Source organism: Otolemur garnettii, unplaced genomic scaffold (genome assembly GCF_000181295.1).
Source record: "Otolemur garnettii isolate 467f Iridium unplaced genomic scaffold, OtoGar3 scaffold00025, whole genome shotgun sequence".
NCBI lineage: Eukaryota > Metazoa > Chordata > Mammalia > Primates > Galagidae > Otolemur > Otolemur garnettii.
In genome coordinates this window covers 17,209,296-17,221,756 of record NW_003852420.1, presented here as the reverse complement: position 1 = coordinate 17,221,756, position 12,461 = coordinate 17,209,296, and the positions used below count along the sequence as shown (strand labels likewise).

The window sequence follows — 12,461 nt, the reverse complement described above, 5'->3', positions numbered from 1 at the left end:
AAAAAAAAAAAGAAAGAAAGAATTAGCAGTTTTAGCTTTGTGCTTGTGTGATTCTCCCATTTCTGATATGACCCATTGGAAACAGAAAGGTGTGTTAGCTTAGGAAAAACCCTAGATTTAGGTACTGGTTGTCTGGGTTAAAGTCCCTAGCATTGCCCTTACAAGCACTTACCCTACTTGAGCTTGGGTTTCCCTGCTAATAGAACAATGTTATAAGGACAGTAGCAGCATTTAGGCTGTGCTTCTTGAGGGCACTGAGATCATAAAGTGAAAATATTATCAAATGAAATGTATAAGGAGTGTTACTACCACCATTGTTGTAATTATTATCAGTGCAGATTTTAAGCAGCCCTCAGAGTTGTTTGCTTTACAACTGTGTACCACCAGTGCTGTTGTTAAAACAGTGGTTCTTTTAAACTAGGTGTTTACTCCCTGATTGGAGTGTGCATGAGACTTGTTACATGGGGAACCATAAGGAGCTTCTAGAAATCATAGTAGATCATAGCTATTATATTCCCTTTATGTCCTGACATAGAAGAAAATTAAATTGGTGTGATAGTTTGATCTTCCTAGGACCTTAATGTACCTTATCAGCTGCTTTTCAAGGTGATTATGGAATTTCTGATGTGTTTAAATGCTTTGTCAACTAAATAGATGATTGGAGTTTCTGAGGACAGCCATCTTTTCTCTCTTGGCTATTTTCTAAGCCTGAGGAAGGGATTCCTATAGTTGTGACCATTCAGAAATTGAAGGCTACTAGTTCTGCAATCCTGCCTGCCAACCATGTACCTACCTAGTTTTTCAAGATGATATCAGGCTGTGCAGGTTTTGAATATGTAGATCCCAAGCAGCAAAACTGGAATTTTCAAAATAAGTAAGAAAGGGATTTTTTTAAAGGGCATTTCATTATACAGCAAACCTCCTTTGTGCATTAAAGATTTGAAATGATTTTTTAAAATGGATTTTTAGGCTTGGCGCCTGTGGCTCAAGTGGCTAAGGTGCCAGCCACATACACCTAAGGTGGCAGATTCGAATCCAGCCCAGGCCCGCCAAATAACAATGATAGCTGCAACCAAAAAAAAAAAAAAAAAAAAAAGCTAGGCACTGTGGCGGGCACCTGTGGTCCCAGCAACTTGGGAGGTGGAGGCAGGAGACTCGCTTGAGCCCAGGACTTGGAGGTTGCTGTGAACTGTGATGCCACGGCACTCTACCCAGGGGGACAGCTTGAGGCTCTGTCTCAAATAAATAAATAAAAAAATAAAATTGATTTTTAAAAGATCACCTTGTGCCTTGTTGAGGTTGGCCTTTCATCACAACTGAAACAAGCTTTTCAAATGTCCATATCACTTTCTAAAAAGAGAAGAAGAGATCGAAATTTCTTTCATGTTTTATTAATTTTCCTGTTTTTGGTATTAACAGTTTTCTCTAGAACTACCTAATGCGCGCACACAGAGTTTTGTTTGTATTTTGAGATCATTGCTAAAAGACCTTCAGTCGATCTTTTTTTTTTTTTCTTTTTTAGAGACAGAGTCTCACTTTATTGCCATCCGTAGAGTGCCGTGGTGTCAGACAGCTCACAAAACCTCCAACTCCTGGGCTTAGGCAATTCTCTTGCCTCAGCCTCCTGAGTAGCTGGGACTACAGGCACCCACCACAAATCCCAGCTATTTTTTTGTTGTAGTTTGGCCAGGGTCAGGTTTGAACCTACCCCCCTTGGTATATGGGGCCAGTACCCTACCCACTGAGCCACAGGCGCCGCCTGTAATATGTATAATTTTATATTTGGTCTCTCTGTGTCCCCCTTCTCTTATTTGCTCTTACCCTGTTTCTGTGTATCTCACATAATATTCCACAGTGGGCTAATTTCTCACATTAGATTTAAATAGGGAAGCTGACATTCAGTGTGCATTAGCCTATTGCCACATAGTGACTGCAGCACATGGTGTGGGTACTGCATAGTTGTCTGCTATAAAGGCAACTAATACATGACCTATAATCTCTTACATTACATCATTGTCCTATGATGCATTCAATACATTCCTTACACTTCTGTCAGCAACCCTAGCCACTCTTAATTCATACATCCCAACAAATTCTTATCAGTCTGCTGTATTAGCAGCTTTGCCTCTAATCAGTAACCTTGAAGCTTATTCTAAACTTCATCCTTATCAGTTCTTGTCTTTTCCATGCTGTCTCTTCCATTTTCCCCACCTCCTACCAGGAGTGGAGCTTGGCTACTCTAAGTTGTCTGGCATATTAGTAACTGGCCACTAAAGACTAGTGGCCTGGCTCTGACTACGACTGGAATTAGGGTCTGAGTTATCCTTACCCGAGACCACATTAGTACTTCTTAGCTTTGCCTCTACAGATAACCTAAGGTAAGGGGCACACATATTCTTTACAGGGTTTGTTCCAAGATAGATAGGAATTGAATTGCTTTATGTTCTAATCTTGGGCCCACTGTTTCCTAGCTCTGCAGCTTTATCTTGCCCAAACATCAGTTTTCTCTTCTCTAAAGGGGGTAGTGGCTCAGCGCCTGTGGCTCAAGCGGCTAAGGGGCCAGCTACATACACCTAAGGTGGCGGGTTCGAATCCCCAGCCCGGGCCCGCCAAACAACAATGATGGCTGCAACTAAAAAATAGCCAGGCGTTGTAGCAGGCACCTGTAGTCCCAGCTACTTGGGTGGCTGAGGCAGGAGACTCGCTTGAGCCCAGGAGTTGGAGGTTGCTGTGAGCTGTGATGCCATGGCACTTTACCCAGGGGGATAGCTTGAAGCTCTGTCTCAAAAAAAATAATAATAATAATAAAGGGGGTAGTAACAGTACCTGTCTCAAAGTCACTGGGAAGAATGAAGTGAACGAGTATGTATAAAGCTCCTAGCGTGATTCTTGGCACTTGCTAAACAGTGAATTATGGAACCTATTTTTAGATTTGAGTCACTTTTGGGCATCTATAAACTGGGGAGGGAGGAGGCTTTATAGAGAAAGAATTCATGAGCTAAGTTTAGAGGATAGGGAGTTAGCATCCCTCTATCAATGGACAAAGAGGAGAGGATTCCCAGCAGCAGTATGACTAAGAGATAGAAGAAAGGATGACATGTTTGTGGAACTTGCATGTAGTTTATCCTTCCTGAAGGGTGAAATAAAAGTGGGGAGATGAGAGGAGATGAGGCAGGAAAGATGACCAAGAACAGATCACAAAGAGCCTTGTTGAGCTCACGAAGGAGTTAGAACTTGATCTCCCATAGGTCTTATGTCCACATAGTCTAATTCCTCTGTTAAGCAGTCACATAAATGTCTTTAAGAGCAACAACAGTGAAAAGGGGGGAAGAAAGTAGTGAATTGGCCTGGAATGAACTGGCATCTCTTAAAAGCTAATATTCCTCCTTAAGAATGCTACATTAATTAAACATGTGCCTTGCAAGATTCGTTATTGCTTTACTCCTGTTCCCTGTTGGTTGTCTCATTCATTAATCTGCTGATTAGTAACCTTGAACTCTTGTGTCTCCCCCCTCCTTTTTTTTGCATTCCCTTTTTAATATGCTATACTGTTCCCCCTGGGACATAAACTCCAGGACCCGTCCCTGGCCTGCTCATGTTTGTTTTCTTTGCCCCTTGTGCCTGCCTCTGCTATAACATTTGTAGTATGTGTTAAGTAATCCTTAAGGTAACATTTTTATTATGTCATAAAAAGTGCATGGCAAATATATTATAACTCATGGACTTTGTTTAAAAATGAACGGATAATTTATTGAGTGTGTTACATGAGCCTTGCTCCCCTCCCCATTTCAGTTGAGACCTGCTGCTCATTTAGCCTAGCCTCCTCTTGAGTGCTCCCACCCTGTGACATGCTGGGAAGGCAGACCCATGGTTGGCTAGAAATGACATCATAGTTTATGTACTCAATAAAAATTTAATTAAGTCATTACAGGAATTGCAGTCATCATTTAACCCTCTGATTTCTTCTGTTTAGTTTATTATTAAACATTCAGTAATACCAGTCACTGAATCCTGATGGCTTATAAAATATCTGCATGAATTTTAATAGCTTAAATAAATGGGAAAATATGAGTAACTGATATAAAAGGAAACTTTTCCTTATGTTGGAGCTGTATGTATGGGTTTTATAAAAAAACAAAGCATTATGGAAAGAATAAGAGCTTAATAAGAGAATAGCCCAACACTATCTGGGAGGAGTTTCTCTTCTGCTGGGTGCCTCTGTGTATTCATGGGCAGACTGCTCCATATAGAATGATCTAGCAATGGAAAGATGGGGAAACAAAAGCTTAAATGAGGGAATAAAATCCAACAAGGGTTCACCAGAGGGGATATCTGGCTCCCTTTGGCAGGGCTGGCTAGAATGGCCCAGCAGAGTCCAGTAGTTGAAGCTGCTGTCACTTACCCTCACCTGTTGCCTGCAGATCATGTGTCTACACTGATTGAGCTTCCTCCCTCTTCCAAGAAGGGCCCTTTTCATGATCTAATACAGCCTTGGTGATGATATCTGAAAACCATCCCTAGCAACATACCATCTTTCAGCTAGGGGTGAGGGGAGAGGCAGCTTATAGGTCACTGGAGTTAAGAGTATGGGACCAGGAAGTTGAGGAACCTTGCTTACAAGGATCTCAACTCCTGTGCTTCTTTCTTCCTAGGCAGCACCAGCCAGAATGCAGGTGCATCCCAAGAGGAGAAAACGTGTTGTTTGTACACAGCCTTGTTGGAAAGCAAAAAGTGAGGTTTGCAGATTTATATGTTGATGATCTCTGGAAATGCCCTGCAGATGGGGAGGTAGGAACAACACTTGCCCAGAAATCCTGGCACTGACACTAACTTGATCTGTGACCTTGGATAAGTCTCTTGTCCTTTTGGGTCTCAGTTCACCATTTCTTCAAGGGTATTGAGCTAGGTGATCTACGAGAACCTTTCCTGCCCCAAAGGTTAATGGCGTGATGCAACATGTAAACTAGCTCTGCTGGGCAATTGTGGTGACTCTTCTCTTCGTGCACAGCCAGGAGAACAGTTTGTATGGGAGTAGGACACCTAAATGGGTGTCTAGAAGTCTGGGTTGTAGTCTATCCTCATATGACAGAAGGAAGGAACTCTAGCTCTGGCTTGTTTCTTGACTCTTCCTTTCACCCGAGCCCCATTCTGGAAGATGGGGCAGTAGAAATTTTGCATATGTGTTTATGAAATCAGAAACATGGGAAGTATTTAGTAGCAAAAAAGAAGAAGAAACCCAAAACCACTGGTGTTACTAGGTAGCACACATTATCTGTGGTACTCAGGCTCTTGTGAGGATTCAGTCCTCACCATGCCTGTCTTAGGTCCTCCTCTGGGCTAGGTGCTGGACCTATGACTTTTACATAGTTCCCAGACTTAGGACAGAGACAGGTACATAAGCACCTCTAAACTGTGTTGTGTACACAGGGGAGAAGTTTGCACAGGGAGCAGCGAGAACACAAAGGATGGATGGCTAATGTGGCCTGAGTTGAAGGTAGGCAGGAAAGGTCATGGTTTGCACTTCCGGCTACATGCAACCTCACATTTTCCAGCCTTGAGCTTCACAATTCTCCATTTTTGAAAATTATCCATGACTATAAAGTATTGGAACTGGTTTTAGTTTTATATAAACAAACCAGAAGTTATTACTCATAATTCCTTGCATTTCCAGAGTACTCTGCAGTCTACCAAGGCTTTCAGCATACATTTTTAAATTGATGAATGAATACATGCTCACGTGCAATTCAAAACAGCCCTGTGTGAAGGGCATTTAAAAGATAACAGCAATGAACTTAGGTCATTTGACTTGCTCAAGATCACAGCCTGGGTAAATAGCAAAACTGTGTACGTCCGGTTTTCTGACTCTCAATCCAGATCCTTTTACCCTTTCTGCCTTTTTTCAGAGACTATTACAAACCACAGGATAAAATCACTTAGTCTTTGATTTGCAATCCCAAGTAAAAATTTCCTTCTAGTGGCAGGTACCCAGTAAGGAGCATAGACTTTGGATTTAGATTCAGAATAATCTAGATGCTAGGCTCAGCCTTATCATTAATTTGCTGTGCAACCTAAGGCAAGTCACTTCACCTGTCTGAGTCTCTCATATAGTCACCTATGGTCTATGAGTGACTGCTACGCATCTGTCTACCTCTCTGAGTTCTGATGACAATCAAAGGAGATGTTGTCTGTAAAGCATGTAGTACAGGTCAGGTGCTCAGTAAATAGAGGAGATGACAGCAGGCATGGTGGTGGTCAAGGTTATTAAATACCAATTTTATTTTCTATATAAAGTTCCAAATGACTTTTGACTTTTAATAAAACTTATCACCTGTGGCTCAGTATACTGTCCATGGCGGGTTCGAACCCAGCCCCCGCCAAATTGCAACAAAAAAATTACCAGGCATTGTGGCAGGCACCTGTAGTCCCATCTACTCTAGTCCCATCTACTCGGGAGGCTGAGGCAAGAGAATCGCCTAAACCTAAGAGCTGGAGGTTGCTGTGAGCTGTGATAGCACAGCACTCTACTAAGGGCAACAAAGTAAGACTCTATCTCTAAAAATAAAAAATAAAATAAAAGAAAAATAAAACTTGTCAGTTTAGATAGGCAGCGAGTCCTTATTCCATGTTACACATTATGCTTGTTTTCTTTTTCTTTCTTTTTCTTTTTTTCTTTCTTTCTTTCTTTTTTTTGTTTTTGTTTGAGACAGTCTCAAGCTGTTGCCCTGGGTAGAGTGCCATGGTGTCATATCTCACAGCAACCTCCCACTAAGGCTCAAGTGATCCTTTTGCCTCAGTTTTTCTATTTTTTTTTTTAGTAGAGATAGGGTCTTGCTTTTTGCTCAGGCTGGTCTCGAGCTTGTGAGCTCAAGCAATCCACCCAACTTGGCCTTCCAGAGTGCTAGGATTACAGGCATGAGCCCCTGCGCCCAGCCTACATTATACTGGTTTTCCCCTGAGATCCCAGAGAGGAATAAAACATGGACCCTGCATATTATTTTCTGGAGGCAAAAGTTTTACCCTGTTGAAGATACTCTGTGAACTATATGCTCTAGGCTCTGAAGGCCCTCCTGGCCATTCCCTAAAGGAAGTTCTACCAGAGTTTCTGTGGTCTCACTGGAATTGCATTGCCAAAGCAATCTCTTGGCTGGGTATGGTGGCTCATGCCTGTAATCCTACCCCTCTGGGAGGCCAAGGCAGGAGAATTGTTTGAGCTCGGGAGTGCAAGACCAATCTTGCTCTTTGAGTAACAGCAAGACCCTGCCTCGACCAAAAAGAGAAAAATTAGCCAGGCATGATGATGTATACTTGTAATCCCAGCTACTCTAGTAGCTGAGTCCAGAAGTTTGAGGTTGCAATGAGGTCATTATACTCTATCCCAGGCAATAGACCAAGGTCTTGTCTCAAAAGACCCAAACAAACAAAAACACCAGTCTCTTAACACTAGCAGTCTTACTACTTCAGTTTCTCATCTTCTTCCTCCTCTCCATAACTTCAGAGACCCTCCTTTCTTCCAGTATCTCACTCACAGTCCCACCTCTTTCCCTCCTCTTCCTACCTCTGACAACTTCCTTCCTTTTGTTCTTTTACCACATCAAGCTCTTTTGATTGGCCATTAAGACATTTCCTAACCTGCTCCCAACCTACATGTCCACTGTTCCTGCCCATTCACCCTCCCTGACGCTCCCCAAACATTTTCCTTCCAGCCTCTGTACCTTGCACACTTTGTTCCCTCTGCCCAGAATACTGTCTGCACCCCCTTACACTCTCCTGTCAAACTCCCTCTCCTCCAAGGTCTTCTTGAATGTTACCTTCTAGCAAACTCTTCTCCAGCTCCCTCAAGCAGAGGACATTTGCCTTGAAATCTGTTTATCTTTCAGCATGTTTAGAATAGGATTTGAGGCAACACATTACAGTGTAATTGTTTTTTACATGCATATTTTCCCTATTAGACCATGTGCTCCTTCCATCAAGAAAGTGTTCCTGGCTCAGCGCCTGTGACTCAACCGGCTAAGGCTCCAGCCACATACACCTGAGCTGGCAGGTTTGAATCCAGCCCAGACCTGCCAAACAACAATGATGGTTGCAACCAAAAATAAAAAAAAAAAATAGCCGGGCATTGTGGCAGGCGCCTGTGGTCCCAGCTACTTGGGAGGCTGAGGCAGGAGACTCGCTTGAACCCAGGAGTTGGAGGTTGCTGTGAGCTATGATGCCACAGCACTCTACCCAGGGCAACAGCTTGAGGCTCTGTCTCAAAAAAGAAAAAAAGAAAGTGTTCCTTAGCTGGGCATTGTGGCGGGCACCTGTAGCCCCAGCTACTTGGGAAGCTGAGGCAAGAGATCACTTAAGCCCAAGAGTTGGAGGTTGCTATAAGCTATGATGAGAAAAAAAGAAAGAAACTGTTCATTTTACTTTGTGTTCATATGATCTAGCACAAAATCCAACATGTGGATTTGTGTGATTGGGAATAAAAACCTTAAACAAGTTAACAAATCGGAAAGAATCCTGATAGATCAGAGTTGACAGATAAGACTGGAAGTTTGACTTGTTGGGAGCCCTCTTACTCTACCAAAAGTCTGTAACAGCTAAGAATCAAAGATTACACTTTCTGTTTTTTTCTTTTCTTTCACATTTTTGTTTTTGTCATTTGTTTCTGTAGATTAATTCCTATATCCTGAAGAAGAACATGATCCTCATGACAAATAATTTCTATGCAGCTATTTTGGGATATGATGAGGTAAGATCATTTACCAAGCCTTGGTAGAATATTGGCCTCCTCCAACAAGGCCTTTTGATGAGAGCCTCTGAAGGAAGCTTCAGAGACCATCGTCACTGCCTGCCATTGTCGATTAGTATTTATTTATTCATCTTCATCATCTGCATTTAGAATGAATGTGCCCAGCAATTAGCCTCATGTTTAGGAAAGAGAGCACTATCTAATATGGTCAAATCAATCAACTAGTAAGCATTTACTGTGTGTCTGCTGGGTACTAGAGGGAGGACAAAGGTAAATCAGACACGGTCTTAGCCCCTCCCAGAGAGAGGAAGATATTCCTATAAACAGGCCAGTCTGCTAGAAAATTATACACTTTTTTTGCTTTAATTATGAACTGGGCCGGTGGCTTGTGCCTGTAGTTCCAGCTACTTGGGGAAGCTAAGGTAAGAGGATCGCTTGGACCCCAGGAGTTCAGGCCAGCCTGGGCAACACAGTGAGACACTACCCCGCATTGGACAAATAAAATGTAAAACTGTCCATAAGTGGAAGTGGTTTTAATAGAAAATAGAAGGCCCATTTTCTTTCCTGCCCAGTTCCCTAGAGGAAACTCCATCAGAATGTGTAAGGCGTCTCACCTGGTCTAGAGTGCAGACAAGCATCTGTATGTGCTCCTTCTTTATGCCTCTGTACCTGGCACTGTTCTGCAGCTTCATTGAACAATATATGTTGGGCAGCCCTCCACATCAGACCTTTTAAATCTATCTCATCTTTTTTTCAAATTGTAAAATATACATAACATAACATTTACCATTTTAACCATTTTTAATCTTCAGGGTTCCTCCATGCTATAGAACCTATCTCATCTTTTTTCACCAAACTTTTGTTATGGAAATTTCAAGTATGCTATGTATAATCTGCTTCCATGTATAATGCACACCTACATTTGGGCCCAGAAATCTCAGAAAAATCCCCCTTGAGAAAGTGACTGGCTTTTGGCCAAAGGAGATATATCCAGAGAGGGCTAACTCTCCCCTGGTAAACGTTCTAGATTGTACCTCCCTCCCACAGCTGCCTGCTCTGTGAAGGCTGCCCCCTCCCTCTTTCCCAGGATCCCACCTCTCCCCACCATGTTAGAGATTGCTGCTGAGATGGTCAACATGTGGCTGGCAGGATGGGAGCTTCTGAGACTGCTTGTCCCATAGATAGCCAGGCAAGTTTCTAAGGCCTGCACAGGGTTCCTGGTTCCCTCCATGTTTCTAGGCCTCAGCCCTTGCCCCACACAACCATGCCCCTGCCTTGCCGCCCTGCCACTGCCCTTCTTCTGATTGCAACAGTTGGCGGAGGCCACTCTGGCCCTCTCCCAATGGATCCTGGATCCTCCCAGATTGGAATCCTGTGTGCCCGGCAGGCCCAGGCGTGAGGGCATGGTGGCCCTCGAAGGCCCACTGGACTCCTCTGTTCCTGAGCCATGCTACCCGTGTATAATGTGCATCCTTATTTTTCCCTCAAAAATTTGGGCAAAAAGTGTGCTCAAATTATATATGACTAGCATGGCCTAAATATAGGGTATATAGAAAAGTTAAAAGAATGGCATAATGAACACCTGTGTTCATGCCACCAACATTCATCATACCTCATATTTTGAATGAACCCTGTACTTTTATACTAATTTTGTGGTTACCTCCAAATTTAAGCATCACCCCTCCTGGAAAGCCATCCCTGAACTTGTCCAGGTTTAGGTCATCCTGCTCTCCCTGGACTCTTCGCAGGGGTCACTACATTAGCATTAATTGTTACCCTGGCTGTGTAGAGATTTTTCTGGACAATGGTAATATATATTGTATTTCTTTTGCCTAGCATAGTGCTTAGCACTTGGTAGGCAAAAAATGAGGAAAACAAGAAATGCGTGAAGGGATGAAATTAAGAAACTAGAGGTAAGACTGGAGGAAATGTTATCAGTCTGACAATTAAAGCCAGCAGATAAGCTTACCAAAAAAATTAAGTTAAATGACTTGGGTTAGTGTCATGGGACCAGTTAAAATTGGGGTCTTCTGATTCCCAATCTACTAGCGATATCCTTAATTATAAGACAGCAATTTAGGCTGGGTATGGTAGCTCATGCCTGTAATTCTAGCACTTTGGGAGGCCGAGCTAGGCGGATGGCCTGAGCTCACGAATTTGAGACCAGCCTGAGCTACATTGAGACCCCATCTCTAATAATAGCTGGGCATTGTAGTGGATGCCTGTAGTCCCAGCTACTTGGGAGGCTGAGACAAGAGAATCACTTGAGCCCAAGAGTCTGAGGTTGCTGTGAGCTGTGACACCAAAGCACTATACCGAGGGCAACAAAGTAAGACTGACTCAAAAAAAAAAAAAAGATAGCAATTTAACTGTATACCATACACATAATTAATTTAATATGAGCTTCTTGAGAATGGGTTGAGTTTTGAGAAATACTGCTTAAATGTACCTATCAGTTGTTAAACTGGATAGTTTCTGATTTCAGAAACCTTATAATATAAAAAAGAATGATTGAAGAAACATAACTGTATTAAGTTGCTTTATGGCAGGTGGTTCTGTTGTCTCAGTTGGTCCCTTCATCTGGATTCATATAAATATACTGAATTGTATCTATTCTTTGTCCCCATCTAGTCTATTTTGGCAGAGACATTTTATCTAAACATACCTGATCACAAGAGTCTCCTAGGGTGGTTTTTTTTGGAGACAGAGTCTCACTATGTCGTCCTGGGTACAGTGCTATGGCGTCATAGCATTGTAAGTATATTGATGAAGAAAACAAATGTGGTCTGGCTCTTTCCCACTGTGCTTACATCCTTTTTTTTTTGTTATGAGACAGAGTCTCACTATGTCACCCTGGGCAGAGTGCTATAGCGTCACAGCTCACAGCAACCTCAAACGCTTGGGCTTAAGTAATTCTCTTGCCTCACCCTCCCAAGTAGCTGGTACTACAGGCGCCCACCACAACGCCCACCTATTTTTTTTTTTTTTTTTGTAGTCGTTGTTTAGCAGGCCCTGGCTGGGTTTGAATCCACCAGCCCTGGTGTATGTGACTGGTGCCCTAACCCCTGAGCTATGGGCACCAAGCCTATGCTTTAATTCTTATAATTCTTACTGAGAGACAGTCAACAAGTAACAAGTAAACAAGCAAATAAATATCTAATTACAAATAGAGTGCATTGATAGAGAATGACTGGGAAGAATGACTTAGTGTGGAGACTGAGATGGCAGCCGCTCATGGAGAGTGCCTTGGCATATTGCTGTGCAGGTGGGTGTTCATTCATCCCACAGGATTTTATTCTGTGCTGTTGTTAGATACGTACTGGCTTTGTCCCTTCAATAGCTCAGAACATATTGCTGTAATCCTGTGTTCTTAGCATCATGCTAAGCACACAGTGGTGTCAAGTCAGTCTTAAGTGAGTGAAATTTTGCCACTCTAAACCCTTAACCAGCACCCGAGTTCTCTATAGCCAGAATAGCCCCTTTGGCTTCTTCTCACTCTCCCAAGGATATCCATCCTGGCCATGGGTCAACGTGTGGATTATGTGAGGACTTTTTTGCTTATGTGTGGTAGCAGGTATCACGAAAATTGTACATAGACCCTTTCATTGTTCATCAGCTTTTGTGGTCCAAGACAACTCTCCTTCTTCCAATGTATGGCAGAGAAGGAAAGAAGTTGGACACCGCTGTTAACCTAAGTGTCTTAATTTCTTTTTTTTTTTTTTTTTTT

At 42.6% G+C, this 12,461-nt stretch overlaps 1 protein-coding gene across 2 annotated transcripts in view; it reads left to right on the top strand.

Moving 5' to 3' along the window:
* LOC100962975 (ubiquinol-cytochrome-c reductase complex assembly factor 1) overlaps positions 1-12,461 on the top strand; it is a 117,048-nt gene that overhangs the window by 96,798 nt on the left and 7,789 nt on the right. For both annotated transcript variants that reach the window (XM_003788128.3, XM_023512183.1), the window contains exon 8: positions 8,657-8,734. In XM_003788128.3, the coding sequence (XP_003788176.1) occupies positions 8,657-8,734 (78 nt within the window). The remainder of the gene's footprint in view (positions 1-8,656; positions 8,735-12,461) is intronic.